At 38.4% G+C, this 17,232-nt stretch overlaps 1 protein-coding gene across 1 annotated transcript in view; it reads right to left on the reverse strand.

The window, feature by feature from the left end:
* The window catches only part of LOC126279085 (polypeptide N-acetylgalactosaminyltransferase 35A), a 160,099-nt gene extending 143,876 nt beyond the window's left edge, over window positions 1–16,223 (reverse strand). The window contains exon 1 of the mRNA XM_049979544.1: window positions 15,654–16,223. Within this exon, the coding sequence (XP_049835501.1) occupies window positions 15,654–15,762 (109 nt within the window). The 5' untranslated portion in view covers window positions 15,763–16,223. The remainder of the gene's footprint in view (window positions 1–15,653) is intronic.
* Between the last annotated feature and the right edge of the window lie 1,009 nt (window positions 16,224–17,232).

Here is a 17,232-nt window from a genome sequence, read left to right on the forward strand (position 1 = left end):
TTTTAATGTTATGTTTGAAACCAACATTCTCGAAGAAGTCGTATGATTTTATTTCATTCAACAGTGTTCTTGATAACTTAAATATGTATGCCTCCATTTTAATTTCTTCATCCAAACATTTATTTTTTTCTTAATTTGTTTTTCATGACATTTTATCTTTAAAAATTATAATGTCATTGTGTCAGCTGCTCCTTTTTTTTTTTTTTTTTTTTTTTTTTTTGTCACGACACTGTTAACTGCCACCAGTCTATCTCATGAAACAACTCACAGCAAGTTCCTGAAATTAACGTGTAGAAATAATTTTGTACAAGTTTTTGCTTTAATACAAACACCCCAGTAAGTGCTTGCAGAAATTACTTGGTAGCAGACACACACACAACAATAGCCTGCATGAAGTCCGCAAAAACTGGCACTGCAGATGCTCCTCAATGCACTTGCTAGGCTAAGAATAACTGTTTGGAGTACACACTGTCCCAAAATATGGACTTATAGCATGTAACAGGATGAAAAAAAGTAAAGCACACAATCAATCGTGTTATATTGTCAATGACAAAGGAAATTATTCACATAGTGAAAACAGCAGCACCCCGACATCATGAATGTGATAGGCTAGTTCCAATAAGTCTTTGCTTATTTATGTGACTTTTCACACTGGGGAAAAAAAAAAAAACCAGCTACATTGCTTGTCATGTTTAGTGGCACATAATTGACAAACACAGCCCAAAACAGTGGACACACACTAGAATCCTGTGGTACCTCCTACCATTACCAGCCTATCATAGACAGGGTTTATGAAACAACACAGCATTGGAAGTATACAGCTGCTACATGCAGGGTTTATTAAAGTTAAATCTTTAACAGTGACTTCTATTTCAGAACAGTATTGCTGGATTGTTACGGACAATGCGCGAGTGCAGCAGCAAGAAAGAAATTTATTTGGAGGTTTTCAATCTTCTGCATGAGGACCAGGGTGATAATCCAACAATGGGGAAAGCATGCAGGAAAGGTCAAAGAGATACCTTCATTACTCAGCCCTGCAGCCACCATTTGAAAACTGCTACAGTAAGAAAGTGACCAACCACTGACAGAACAATGTACATGAAATTATACAGAATGTAGCAACCAGTCGCGAAAACATAATTTATTTATCTTGTTGCAAATCGATTTCAACTGATATCAGTCATCACCAGTGCATTTTCCTAACCGATACTTATGGCATGTATCGGTTAGAAAAATGCACTGACGAGGACTGATATCAGTCGAAATCAATTTGCAACATAATGAATAAATTGCATTTCCATGGCTGGTTGCTACATTCTTTATCATTTTATATTCCATGGTTGCTGCATGGAGCTCAATATTCAAATGTATATGAAGGATACCTATGTCTATAAACCTAAGTGAGAGGGCGAAAGCAGTAATGAGTTGATAGTGGTGGAAGTAAATACAGGTGACATGGTAACAGAAATTGAGGCAAAGAAGACTGCAAGACAAAGGGATGTATTTGTGAGATCTTCATCTGAGCCAGTCACAGAAGACAATTTTTGGGGAGTGGTATAAGGGACATAGGTTGGTGTATGCCATTCAGTTTTTCTTAATTCAAATGTATAGTTTTAAATTTCTGTGCACTTGAGAAAAGATTTTGGTGCTACTCAAGATTATAAACAGTTCAGCTGTAGTTAGGATGCATGTTTTGTCATGCAAACATATCTGTGAATACAGTTTTGTAATATTATTAAGAAATCAAACATTGTGTAAGTTTTTCAACTCCGGAATGTCATGATATGAATAGGTTGACTACATTTTCTGTGGAGTTTTAATCCTTGAAACTTACACAAATGATTTATTTCTATGAGTCATGAAGATGAGTGGACTGGAATTTTGTAGAACAAGTGTTTACCTTCACTGGAACAGAATCTTCTATTTGAAACTGGTAGCAAGGACTCAACTGGGCAAGGAATAGGCAATTTTAATGGAAACAAAGGATGGTTTTAGCAGACTGGATGTGTCCTAAGGGGATGACAAAGTGACGCATTATTCCTGAACCCAACCCCTCCCACAACTTGTTTCCAGAACAACAGATCTGGCTTGGCAGTGCAGGATGCTAGTTTTAAGTCATATTGAACTGCATTTTTCCTTGGTGTAATTTCAACTCAGCATCCAAATGGACATAGTTATAGCATACTTGTATCATGAGCAATATCAAGTGTTTCATAGGAATGAACTTTTCAGAAATTTGATGAATAATGATAGATTTTTACGTTTTCCATGTACTGCCTGTGTAAATTACCATTTGGTAAGAGAATTTTTGTACAGCATTCAAAACACAATTAAGACTAATTATTTGACATCAACATTATTTTTAATTTTTCAACACCAATATTTCTCTTCTTCAGAAATACTTTCCTTGCCATTACCAGTCTACATTTTATATCCTCTCTACTTTGACCACCATCAGTTATTTTGGTCCCCAAATAGCAAAACTCCTTTACTACTTTAAGTGTCTCATTTCCTAATGTAATTCCCTCAGCATCACCCGACTTAATTCGACTACATTCCATTATTCTCGTTTTGCTTTTGTTGCCATCTTATATCCTCCTTTCAAGACACTGTCCATTCCGTTCAACTGCTCTTCCAAGTCCTTTGCTGTCTCTGACAGAATTACAATGTCATCGGCGAACCTCAAAGTTTTTATTTCTTCTCCATGGATTTTAATACCTACTCCGAATTTTTCTTTCGTTTCCTTTACTGCTTGCCCAATATACAGATTGAATAACATCGGGGAGAGGCTGCAACCCTGTCTTAATCCCTTCCCGACCACTGTTTCCCTTTCATGTCCCTCGACTCTTATACTGCCATCTGGTTTCTGTACAAATTGTAAATAGACTTTTGCTCCCTGTATTTTACCCCTGCCACCTTCAGAATTTGAAAGAGAGTATTCCAGTCAACACTGTCAAAAGCTTTCTCTAAGTCTACAAATGCTAGAAATGTAGGTTTGCCTTTCCTTAATCTAGCTTGTAAGATAAGTCGTAGGGTGAGTATTGCCTCATGTGTTCCAATATTTCTACGGAATCCAAACTGATCTTTTCCACTCGTCTGTAAAGAATTTGAATTAGTATTTTGCAGCTGTGACTTATTAAACTGATAGTTCGGTAATTTTCACATCAGTCAGCACCTGCTTTCTTTGGTATTGGAATTATTATATTCTTCTTGAAGTCTGAGGGTATTTCGGCTGTCTCACCAGATGGTAGAGTTTTGTCAGGACTGACTCTCCCAAGGCTGTCAATAGTTCTAATGGAGTTTGTCTACTCCCGGGGCCTTGTTTTGACTCAGGTCTTTCAGTGCTCTGTCAAACTCTTCATGTAGTATCATGTCTCCCATTTCAATTTCATCTACATCCTCTTCCATTTCCATAATATTGTCCTCAAGTACATCACCCTTGTATAGACCATCTATATATTCCTTCCACCTTTCTGCTTTCCCTTCTTTGCTTAGAAGAACTGGCTTTCCACCTGAGCCCTTGATATTCATACAAGTAGCTCTCTTTTCTCCAAAGGTCTCTTTAATTTTCCTGTAGGCAGTATCTATCTTGCCCTAGTGAGATAAGCCTCTACATCCTTATATTTGTCCTCTAGCCATCCCTGCTTAGCCATTTTGGACTTCCTATCGACCTCATTTTTGAGACGTTTGTATTACTTTTTGCGTGTTTCATTTACTGCATTTTTATATTTTCTCCTTTCATCAATTAAATCCAATATTTCTTCTGTTACCCAGGGATTTCTACAAGCCCTCGTCTTTTCACCTACTTGATCCTCTGCCACCTTCACTACTTCACCCCTCAAAGCAAGAAAGAAAGAAAGAAAGGATATTGTCAAGAAAATGGTTTAGCCACGAGCTAGTAAATTGTTTCCAGAAAAAATTATCACTCTGCAGTGGATTGTATATTGATTTGAGACTGCCTGGCAGAGTAAAACTGTGCGCTGGACCACAAAAGGAGAGGTTCTGGGTTTGTGTCCCAGTCTGGCAAAGAATTTTTATCTGCCCAAAAGTTCAAGAATCTAATTATGTACTTATTATTAACTATATATGAATGCTGTGTAGCAACTGACTTAGGCACAGCTGCAGTTTAGTAATGTTGTCTGTGTAAGTAAGCCTTTCTGACTGTTTCCATTTTGACAGTACTTAGCTACAATGAGCTAGGAATTATCTTTTGTACCTTAATAGATGTAGATCTACATGTTTATGGTAAGAATTTTAGTGAATGTATTAGTGATAAATTTTTTATGCCCATATTTGAAGTTCACCACATTTAGCAGCTGTGGAAGCAGAATTGTGAAATCAATTCTTTTTTAAACACATATTTTTTCCTAACATGTTCTACGCGCACACGTGCGCGCGCGCCCACACACACACACACACACACACACACACACACACACACACACACACACACACAGATGACAGACAGACACCAATGCTTGTCACCCAGCACCACACAGGTCTTGACTGCCTCAATCCATTACACTGTCAAGGCCATAACTTGAATAAAATAAATTTGTAAATTAGAGACTGCAGTGTCTGGGGACAGTGCTGCCAGCATGCAACCTGCCACACATGACAAGGCTCTGCATATGCCTACAAAACATACAATACGGACAGCATGTTGTAGTGGAGAAAGAAATACCTTTTGCTGGTGGGTGGCAACTACCCCTCAACTAGCTGCTTAAATGTCAATTACAAATTTATCTGAAAGCACATTGATTCTCCCAAGTCAAGACCCTAAATAAGAACATGACTTCTTGTTATCCTACCCACTCAATGCACTGCTGCCTTTCATCTCCCTCCTAACCTCTCTAATATCATTTCAATACCCTTTGACATACCAAGACCATTATATGTACTCCAATGATTCTACCCCTGCAATCAATCCTGCTTTAAAACCTGTCCCATCTGCTCACTATCATCTATTCCTGACCTATTACAGGTAAGGGCTACAACATCGAAGACAGACAGTGTGAATCCACTAAACTAAAATGTGTTCACTGCAAAGGTTTTTATTCATGAATAACTAACAGTAAACCAGTTGAGTGCATTACTGGATGAAAAGATGTCAACTGTGAGGAAAATTAGGACTCAGCTGCTGAGCATGGCCTATACTACCAGGCCTCAAGGGCCCTGAGTGCCTGCTACACCACATTGCCCATTTGGATCCTAGCACACTGTAGCAGTTTTACTGAAACCCTCAAAATAGGAAATTGCTCTGTGGCATAGTCCTGCATTCTACCTCACTCTTGAACTTGACCTCTGTTAACAACTAGTCCCCCCCCCCCTTCCCCCCACCAAACACACACTGGTAGAAAGCTGTTCCCTCCATCTCGCAATTCTAAAATTTCATTTCATTACTTTTTTTTTTTTACTTTTGTTATTTCCCCCTCTTTCTTCATTTTTGGCATTTCCCAGCATATTTTTCTACCTCCCTGCTTGATGTTGACTGTACTGTTCATCCACTTCTCATTTCTCTTCACCTTAAGAATCTTTAATTCCCACTATGCCCTACCATCTCAGGACTCAAGCTAGCACAGTGCTTACCAATGCATTATCTTTGATCATCTACACTCTCTAATGCCGCCTCCTTATCTTTGTTGTCCTTCATCCTTTCTATATGTCTCTCTCTCTCTCTCTCTCTCTCTCTCTCTCTCTCTCTCTATCTATCTGAATCTGAAGTCTGCGTGACATCCACTTCCATCTCAAAACTTGTCCCTCTTTCCTTCATGAAGAAGGAATTAACAGTTCTAAAAGAATGAACTTATAGATGCAAAAGAGAGAATAATTTTTTTCCTACTCTTAATGTATCTGTCAGCACTACTTGGGATTTTACTCCTTGAAGGTAAGTATATGGCCAGACATTCTGCCTCCTTGTTTTAACAGTTGTTTCATGAACATCACTCACATCACAAAGAGGGTAAATAGTAATGTAAAGATTTTGGGAAGTTCTGTTGTAATAAAAAATATGATAAAAATTCTCACTGCAGGAAAGGCAATGCTTTTTTATGTATATACAAAGACAGAATTAATGAAATTGAAACACATTTTGTTGAAGTGTTTTTATAGTTACTGCTTGTGAAGGATAGAATGTGGGATATTAAAAAGGCTCTAAAAAAGCTCTCTTTTTTTTTATTCAACTCATATGGCTTCATGTGACACAAACATTTGTTAAAATATGTTGATAGTTTGAAAGAGCACACAGCCAAAAAGCATACTATCATTTAATACAAAAATTTCAAACCAAAGTTCAATCAAGGATTCAAACCACCATACGATGTTAATAATACATTCGAATTTAGAACATCAGGGCTGAAAATGTGGAGCTTCTTGCAAATGTAAACACAGAAAAGAAATAGCATCATCTGATCAGGTCTAGTGAAAACATGAGACATCGATGTATTCTTCAATATGCAATATACTTTAGCAGTTAGGAATGCAATGGTTTTGTTTCTATGTCATTTGTGCTCTTTAGTAATACCTCTTAGTTATTGCAGGTACTCACTTGAATCATATTATATACTAGAGCTACATAATAATACTGGAGCTAGCAAGTCTATCGAAAACTGAATTACTAATATTACATTTTGCACTTTTTTTTTAATGCCTGTTGCAATGACAGACTGATATGCACTGTAGCCTGAGGCATAGATGAGGTAGGAATGAGATGGCTCATCATGTAAGATCCTTAGTGGTGTAACAGTTCAGTTGTCAACTGGTGCAGCCAACAAATGTTTCACGACAAAAAAGTTTTTTTAAATTTTTATTTTTTTGTTTTTCAAAACTTTCTTTCAGTAGAGGTTGTGGTGACGGACTGATCTGTATTGAACCCAAGACTTTAGGACAGGCTGGTAGGTGGCTGTTTGTGCGTTGGTAAAGCCAATAAAGGTTGTGACAATATTTTTTTCTTATAAACTGTGTCTTGTTTTCCTAATAAAAAATGCCTTTTAATTTTTCACTGAGGTCTGATATTTTCAAATTTTTAATAGGTTTTAAGACATGAATAACTATAACATCCCCATCCAAAAACCGATACTCCCAAGAAGATTCTATTAGTTTGTCAATTTTTGTTTCGCTGATGTGATCCCACTAGTGACCTCATACACTGGTCATTTCTTGAGGGACTTATCTCCACCACACTAATAATGTTACCAGTCTGTTGCTATGCCAGGGGGTTATTTTCTAATCTCAGCTATTCTTTGTAAATATATAAAGATCGATATCCTTGCCAGCGAGCTATCTAACCGCAGATACCAGTTAGTGAGCCTTAGCCTCTGGAACTAACATAGTCTCCCACTGCACGCACAGAGCATTGTCATATCACACTGACAATGCTAGTTTGCAATGAGTGTGCAAAAGCAGCAGTGGTGCAGAGCTGGTAGAATCAACATGTACTGAATGAGTCAAGAAACAGGAAAATGCAAAATTAAGACAGACAGTGTTTAATACTGCGTGGAGAGAAGTATTTACCTGAAATAGGAATGTCGAATCATCTGTCGCTTTTCAAAAGTGAATGACTTCGGAAATTTATCAGTTTCATGAAAGTGAATGAGTGTGATACAGTTATGTACGTTTATATTGTTGGATGTTGAACAAACTACATTAAAGGATGTTGTCTTTTATTACAGAAGAATCAAACCATTATCATGAGAAAAGACGTGTCAAGCATAGTTAGGCTACACCTCAATTTTCTACACAAATGTGGCTGTTGTAATTTTCTCTCTCTCTCTCTCTCTCTCAAAGATTCAATAGAAAATCCTTAGGAACATGGTCAGTTCACTTAAAATTACAATGGGGTGGGGGCACTTACATCTCACAAAGGTATCTTTGCAGAGTGATGAATAAAATATATTGACAGAAAAAAAATTCCAACACCGAGGAGGAGTTGTGCAAGATAAATGAACAGTAGGTGTGTTTCTATATCTGAAAGATGATGTATATTCAAATTTCATGCCAGTCATACAAGACTGGCAGTTGTAGCACCACCATTAGGATGCAAATCAGGTTCGCTTTAAATACACGCTGTAACAGTCATGAGCATTAATTATCTTTGAGATTGGGTGTAGTAAATTGATGTCAGTCAAGAATGCCTTTAAGACGATGAAGATGCCATCATCAACAGCTCACTGAGTTTGAACCATGTCATGTAAACATAACTATGAGAAGCTAGATGTTCCTTCTGTGATACTTGGCAGGATTGTAGCCACTGTACATGAAGCTGGCAGCAGTGGTTACACGAATATATGGATGCAAGATCGGGCCCTGGATGGCCATGGGGCACTACTGAGAGGAAAGATCAATGTGTGGCTCTGGTGCATCATACTGCAAGTGTAGCAGCGATATGAGCAGCTGTTGGCACCACAGTGACACAATGAACTGTTACTAATCTGTTATTTCAAGGACAGCTCTGAGTCAGACGCCCTGTACCATGCACTGCACTGACCCCAAACCACCGCCATTTTGCAAACTTTAGTGGTGTCAGGTGAGAGAGCTCATTCGAGAGCAGAGTGGAGGTCTGTAGTGTTTTCTGTTGAAAGCCGGTTCTGCCTTAATGCAAGTTACGGCTGTGCAAATATGGGGCATCATCGGACAATTCCAGTATCATCCACAACCAGCATTAACCGTCCCTGTACTGACCGACCAAATGCAATAGGTAGGGAACTCCATCCCACAAAATGACTCCCGACACCTGTATGACACAATGAATGAACAGTTGCAAGCTTGCATTTAACACTCTGGCAGTTACAGCGCTTATTAACATATCAGCATTTGACATGGCTTTTCTCACACCTACATCAACCTATGATCTCACAATGTTAATCACTTAAATATGTTAGCTAGACAAATGTTTTCCTAAAATTTCAGTACACTGTTCTAATTATTTCTTGGTGTTGAGACTTTTTTGATAAGTGTACAATAAACAGTAAATGCAATGTCCTTGGGTTTGATTCTCAATACCCAATGTCCCTCCACCCCCACCCCTCCCTCAGTGCAGTGTATTACAATGCTGGTATGTGACAGTACACCCTTCCGACTGAAATCTTGGTTATAGTGCCAGACTATGCTGCAGCTTATCCTGTGGTCTAGGTTAGGATGGAAAGTGACTATCTGGTTGTGAGCTGGTAAAACCAAAGAACGTCAATGGACAGTAAAGACTGTGGTAACAAATTGATAGGTCAATGTTTATTTTCACACCATATTCAACTTACTTTTAGTTATGAAAACTAAAACTGTAAGTTAAATTTGTAAAAAGCTGTATTGGATAATAGACATATGGCTAATGAGTAGTTCTGTAACTTATAAAAATATCATCTATGAACAAAGAAAATGAAAAAAGGTAAGATGCCCAGGTAGATCTTATTTTTCAGACTCGTCCCATCACCCTCCAAATATCACACATTACTTTCATGTCTCAGGATGAACTATATAGCAAAAGACGTTATTTGTAGATGGTTCACACTGACATTAAGGCCCTCTGGCTGTGTTTGTGGTTCAAACAGTTATCATCATCATTATCAACATCATCATCTATTAGGGTCTATAAACGTAAAAATCCTTATGTGGAACATAACATGTCTGGCATTTATTGCACAATCTCTAACTGTGCCATATACTACTTGGGTCGCAAACTCAGTTAAAAGCAAATACCAAACACGAATGCCAATGTAGAACTACACTTGTAAGTACAGAAAATATCAAACTTTGTTTATGTCAGTTGCACATACAGATATCGTCTACATTATTCAGCAGTATGATGAAATGATAATTTTCCATAGTTGCAAAATTTTCTTCACTGACGATTGAAAAATTGACAACTATATTTGAAAATAAGTTACTGGAAAGTTACTTTGGGATTCAAAGAACAATAATAGTAGTTGCTAATTTAAATAGTAAAGTAAAAGAAAATGCCACATAACACAGAAATTTATTCAGCCTGATTTTATTAGTGTAACGTTCCTTAGGTATTTATACTACTGCTGCTAAATCAATGGCGACTTAGTTCACTAAATAAAAGTATCTAAAATGACATTTATGCAGTTGGATTGTTATAAAAAAAGAAACAGACAGGAACTTTATGTAGATTGTATAGCAATAAAATGTAATGCAAGCAGTTAAATGTGAAAAAGTCATGCTATACAGTATACAAAGAGGCAGAGTTTAACTAAATGTATTAGGTTGGCGCACAAGTTCATAGCATTTTGTTTTGCATGTTGGAATTTTGGATGCTATGACTTTATCAGTTGTCATTTTGTATTTGTCATTCAATGCTGCTATTTCCGTCACACTGTCATTTGGAGGTAGTGAGTGGATTTGTGGACATTAGTAAATGGCCTGCAAAGTGGAGAAACCTGAACATAGACAGCACATTCTTCTGTTTGAGTTAAAAGGTCAATGGAAGCATCCAATTCCAGCCGTCTGCTTTGACCTGTTACGTAAGGGTGTCGTGGCATGTGATGTCATTACGGCATGGTGTTTATGAGTTGGTTGTGTTTGCAGATGTCGTCTTGTTGTATTTCATGGTGGCCTCTGGTGTTGTTGTGTGTATGTGTAAGAGGGGGGAGGGGGGGGGGGGGGGTTGGCTGACCAACAATCTAATTTGCAGCGCTGGAATTTTCTTGTGGTAAGTAATTTCTTCTTCTTCTTCTTCTTCTTCTTCTTCTTATTATTATTATTATTATATATATATAATATATATATAAAAATAAAACAGAAAGAAACTTCCACATGGGAAAAATATATTAAAAACAAAGATTCCAAGACTTACCAAGCGGGAAAGCGCCGGCAGACAGGCACATGAACAAAACACACACACACAGAATTACGAGCTTTCGCAACTGGCAGTTGCTTCATCAGGAAAGAGGGAAGGAGAGGGAAAAATGAAAGGATGTGGGTTTTAAGGGAGAGGGTAAGGAGTCATTCCAATCCCGGGAGCGGAAAGACTTCCCTTAGGGGGATTGTCCCGGGATTGGAATGACTCCTTACCCTCTCCCTTAAAACCCACATCCTTTCATTTTTCCCTCTCCTTCCCTCTTTCCTGACGAAGCAACTGCCAGTTGCGAAAGCTCGTAATTCTGTGTGTGTGTTTTGTTCATGTGCCTATATATATATATATATATATATATATATATATATATATATATATATATATTCTATTCTCCTCGAGTTGTGATGTTTTGTGTATTTATGGTGTATTGAATCTGTTTTAATTTATGTAGGGATGTTTGAATTGTGGATTTTTAAGGTTGTGGTTTAGGTTTTATTTTTCGGTGTTGTACGTTCTGGTTTTTTGGTATCAATAGTTGTGGTTGTCCTATGTAGGGGCCTGGAAATGACCGATTCCCATTTTCGTAGTTGTAGGTGTTGGTGATTTGGTATCGTCACCTATATAGGTCAAGGGAAGTGTCAGATTCCTGCAGATTTTTGTTGGTGTGATTTTTTTCCCTTTTTCTTTCTGTTCGTCATTTTGTGTTTTGGGATCAAGTTGAGTTTTTTTGTACTATTACATTTAGCTTGTTGTTGCCCTAAAACCCCCAATTTCCTGCAGTTGTCCCTTTAGTTTGATTGTATTTTTGGAGGGAGACGTAACTGTCTTATTTATGTGTATTTTCGTGTTTGTTGCCCTGTCTATGCAGTGATGTCATAGGTGCCATAGAGACACTTAGAATAGCCATTTCTGCCATATTGATAATGTCATAGGTCAAAGAAGATGGGTGGAATTGGACATTTCTGCAATCCCGAGTTTAGTACAGGAGTGACAGCAGTGGAGGCAGTCAGAAAAATTTGTGCGCTATAAGCAGATAATGCAGTTTTTCTCATTTTGAGGAAGATCATTCTGACATTAATGGTTATCCACATTCAGGAAAACATTTGGGCTTTGATGAAGTTCGTTTAAACACATTAACCCACAATGATCCACATAGGTGTAATCAACAACAGGCAAATGTGATGAACTGTGATCATTCCACCATAATGCGACATTTGCGTGCAAAGGGGAGATTAAAAAATTGAGTGTTGGGTACTGCATGTTCTATGCCAACATTATAAAAATTAGTGGGTCGCCATATCCATCGCTGCTCGCTCATCATAAACTGGCTTGTGAACATCATCCATTCCCATCCTGGATTGTTACTGATGATGAGAAACGATGCATTCGTGCTAACATAAAGAAAGGAAAGGAATGGTTGAACTCAAACAAAGCAGTAACTTCTCGTACAAAAACCTGTGCACGCCCCCAAAGCATCTGATGGAATAGCGAGTGTGTGTACTGTGAACTGCTTCCTCGAAGTGCAACCATGATTACTGACATATCAACAAGTGAGATGTCTTGCAGAAAAATGACCAGGATGACTGTGTGAGGTGATGCTGCTCCATGATAACACTTGTGAAGTGCTGCTACTCCACAATAACACTCACCTGCATTCTGCTAAACTGACCAAAAAACACTATACAAGAGTTGGGTTGGGAACTCATTTTGCACCCAACTTATTCACCTGATCTTGTGCCCTCAGACTGTCATCTTTCACAAACTCTGTCGAACAGCCTTCAAGGAACTTCTTTTCCAGATGAAAATGCGCTCTGAACATGGTTCCATAAAGTCTTTGGCTCAAAAATCACCTGATTTCTACAGTCGCGGAATAGAGAAGTTATTCCAGCATTGGCAGACTGTTGTAAATAGTGAAGGAAAATGTATTATTCATAACCAAAGTCTCTTTTATGTGTATCTGTTGTATTTATTAAAGTTACAGAAAAATGCTACAAACTTACGCACCAACAGAATAAATCACCATTCCAAACACTATTTCCCAATGAATATGACGATTATACAGGGTGTCATTAAGTTTCCTTTACAGAATTTAATAACTTTTAGTGGGGAACGAGAAAGTTAAGTTTATGGGGATCAAGACAGTTAAGTCCAGCATGAGAACTCGTGTCGGGAAACTAACCATTTTCCCGACACGTGCAAAATATCACAATACACACTGCTCTCTGACTCCTGCTGCTTGTCGTCTGGGTCCACTTACAAGTAGGATGCAATGTGACAACCACTGAAGTCAACGCAGATAGGGTACCTATGTACCATTTTCCGGTACACACGATCACCAATCCCTGGTCCTCCAGCGTTTGGTTCAGCCATAACCTATGCCAGTAGGTCGTCTTCAGATGCCACAGGGATCTCATAAATCAAGAATCTCATGTTACCCTGCACGCAGTAATCTACTGGATCCAACCTGGGAGAAAATGCAGGCTAAGCAATTGAGCCAACATAACCTATTAACTGTTGCCCAAATCGTTGAAGGAGAAGATCTTGGACTGCCCATGAAAAATGAAGTGGTGCATCATTGTGTGGGATTATGGAAGTGTCCGATTCCACCCATCTGCTCTGACCTACGACGTTGTCAATAAGGCAGCAACGGCTATTCTACGTGTCTCCAATATGACGCCTATGATGTCACTACATACACATGGCAACAAACACGAAAATACGTATAAATAAGACAATAACATCTCCCTCCTAAAATACAATCAAACTAACGGGGCAACCACGGGGAATTGGGGGAGTTTTAGGGGAGCGGAAAAAAATGATCCAAAAACACACAAAATGACTATAATAATAATAATAATATTATTTACAAAATCTACAGGAATCGGACACTTCCCTTGACCTATATACGTCAACTGCAACTGACGACACCAAAACACCAACGCCTACAGCAAAAACTATGGAAATTGGAATCAGACATTTCCCTTGACCACAGCTGACGATACCAAAACACCAATACATAATGAAACTATGAAAACACCTGCAAACTACGAAAAACAAAAACAAAACCAAAACAACTCAAAACTTCCAAAATCAAATATCCCTACGTAAATTAAATCACATTCAATGCACAATAAATACACAAAACATTACAACTCGAGAAAAACAGAGAAAAAAAATGACACTGCACAGTAGGTCACACACACCCACACACACCCACACACATGGCGCCATCAAACACAACAAAACGACATCTACAAACACAACCAACTCAAACTCCGTACCTTAATGACGTCACACACCACAGGACCATTACCCCATGGATCAAAGCAGACGGGTGGAATCAACGCTCTCGTTGACCCAAGCTATGGTCCAGTCACACATCCATCCAGAAATCCTGCCCAAATGCTCATACTGTATCACTCGTGAAACCCATTGTGGTACATAGCAAGCGGTTTATCATCAGCCCACACATGAGTGTTGTGGGAATAGAGAACACCTTCCTGGTGAACTTCGCCTCGCCTATGGAAAAGATCGGCCATGGGAATTCAGGCTTGGCCACACAACAGTGCAACAACCTCCTGAGGAAGTGAGACACAATCTTGTGGTTGCACTGCCTGTGCCTTCTGTGGGTGGTATGGATGTAGCTGCTGCTCATACAGAATACACCAGACAGTTGGTGATCCACATTCCTCTTCCAGAGCATGGAGTAAGCCTCTTCAAACTCAGGTGTGTGGTGCCGCCATGGAGCAGTGCAGTCAGCCCTGCTGGTACTAAATGCATGTGTCTCTTACAACCACAAATAGACTGTAGCAAAATGGAAGTGAGAAGGTATCAGGCAGCGTGGAAAACTCCCCACATACAATTGACAAGCAACCCTCCAACTGCACCAAGCTTTGCTGTATAATAACATCAAATTGGTGTATTCTGCAAACATTGTAGCTCATCATGGCCAAAAGCAAGACACTGAGATTGAAATGTATGAACAGCTTGCATTCTCTAATGCAGTGAATGATTACTATCATACAGTAGTGCAGTACGAACAAAGACCACATGCACAACAGCAGGTACAAACCTCTCCAGGCAGATCACAAACTCAGATGAAAGGCAATAAACAAACATGTAGAGCCTAGTTGGTGTAGCACCTCCGATGATTGCTGAATGCCGAGATCTGAACACATGTTGTGTTTTGCATGTATCAAGAAAATGGTATGTTTCCAGACAGAAATTCCTTTGCTAAACTTAATCATCTTGATCCCTGCTAAAAAGTTCTCAATGTCTGTAAATGGAATTTAGTTACATCTAATATAATTCTTGATATCATAATAAGCCAAAGCACACATTTCAACGAGAGAACTGTACGATCTCTTGAAGGAGTTATCACTAGGTTCTCTAACTTCCAGAACACCAACAAGCGGCATCAAAACCGTAAAACAGACATGCACCGGTAGCAGATAAGAGCCATAAACTGTCTATACTCTTCACTGAAAGAAGAGCTGCATAGCAAAATCACTACTAACAACCCTCTGGCCTCGTCAATGACGTGCAAATATGTAAATATGTAGCTATTAATACACAGAACTCTTTTCAGTAATGTACCTACATGAACAGATTTCAAAAATAATTTTTAGTTCCTAAGCAACTAACTCCATTGGGTACATTGTTTGCAAAAGACGCGTTTACTTTTCGAATACATAGTTCATATGAGACAGCACTCATCACGACTGCAGTTAATATGATTTTTATTACTGTACATCGATTACGGCTTTTTATCTCACACAAAACGCAACATAATTGTTGGCAAACATGAGCTTAAAGTAAATGCGTAAAATCAAATTTGTTTACTCACCAACTTGCAACCCTATGCCAGCAATTCTCCAGTAAAGAAACAAACTGACCGCCCATGTTACCGACGCCACCAGCACGCCTACAATGAATGAGTTGTAGCGAAGAGACATGACAGTTGTTGAAGCACTTTAATTTTCATTACCTCTAAAATCTGAGTGCCAATAAGGATTCTTCAACAAAGGCATGCATTCCAGTTCACGTGTTCACTAGTTAGCACAAAGGCATGGTACTGTATACTTGACATCATTGCGTAAACGTTGGCAGTCTTACGGAAGTGCCGCTAACAAACAACACCATTCATACAACTTATATAACAAAGCATACACACCGCATTATCGAAACATTTTGACAGTTCTGCTACAACAGAAGCGCTTGCCGCAAGTCGCTTGTTAACAATCGCCTTCAAAGACATCACTAGTGAGTAGTGACAACTTTCGAAATTAGATTCCAACAGGTTGGTATTTGCAATACATCGAATTTCAGTTTCACTTTCAAACTTTCCAGCACAACGTGAAGTAAGGAACCGAGGGGGACCAAAAGGAGATAGGTCCATTTTTCTGAGATAATGTGTAATAAACACAATTAGCCAATATTGTCTTAGATGTTTTATATCTGCTTATGCATAAAAAGAGTTTTTTTATATTGTTAATACAAGGCGAAGGAGAACATTATACGCAAATGAAACATAATTATTATTTGGGATGTTTTGGCAAACGAACTGGTAGAATATACTTTCCATTTCTGACTATCGACAGACTTACGCCTACCGTACGAATTCTGCCTCCTCCTTTCCACCTTGCTCCCAGTCTCTTAAATTTCCCTACGCCCCATTTCTGTTTTTCCTCGTCTTGATTCTACTTTTTTCTCCGTTCTTCATTGTCTTCTTCATGATGTTCTTTCCAAAATATCTGACGTTAACGTCTTAACTGAGATCAGCAGCAGGACTGACCTCGAGCATTTAATGAATTCTTACAATGGCTAACTTCCCCACTATAGTACGGGAAAGAAAATTACAGATGTTTTATAGACAAACTTTTTATAGAAAAAGAATAAAGTAAACAGTGCAAGCACAAGCCAAGTCACAAATGACCTTTCTGATATGATTGCCTACTGGTTAAGGTGAAAGATAAAATAGACATCAATTTGCGCAACAGTTTCACACACCCATCAGCCCCTTAGATATATTAACACTGAAACTCTTCCTGCCTTGAATTACAATTTGTCGTAGACTGATTAGGATCAGTATACTGGACAACTACTATGTTATAACTTTGAAGTTACAGGCAAACTAAAATATTAACTCAGTGTTACATACTGACTACATTTGCAACAGATTTCAACCAAAAATATTGTTAAAAACCATGGGTTATCAGTTCATTATGGTCAAGTTGCAAAGAAACAAACAAAAGTGCTTAGTTACAGGTGTACAGTACTCTTTATCAAAAAGTTGCAAATTTGCAATGGAGATGACAGCCAGACATGGTCAGAAATATATTTGTGAACACATGTATATGGAAAATCCAGCAAATTCTGTATTTACTCTATTCAAACTAAAACTGAAGGAGACATTTCCTAAAATA

This window comes from Schistocerca gregaria, chromosome 6 (assembly GCF_023897955.1).
Source record: "Schistocerca gregaria isolate iqSchGreg1 chromosome 6, iqSchGreg1.2, whole genome shotgun sequence".
Classification (NCBI taxonomy): Eukaryota; Metazoa; Arthropoda; class Insecta; order Orthoptera; family Acrididae; genus Schistocerca; species Schistocerca gregaria.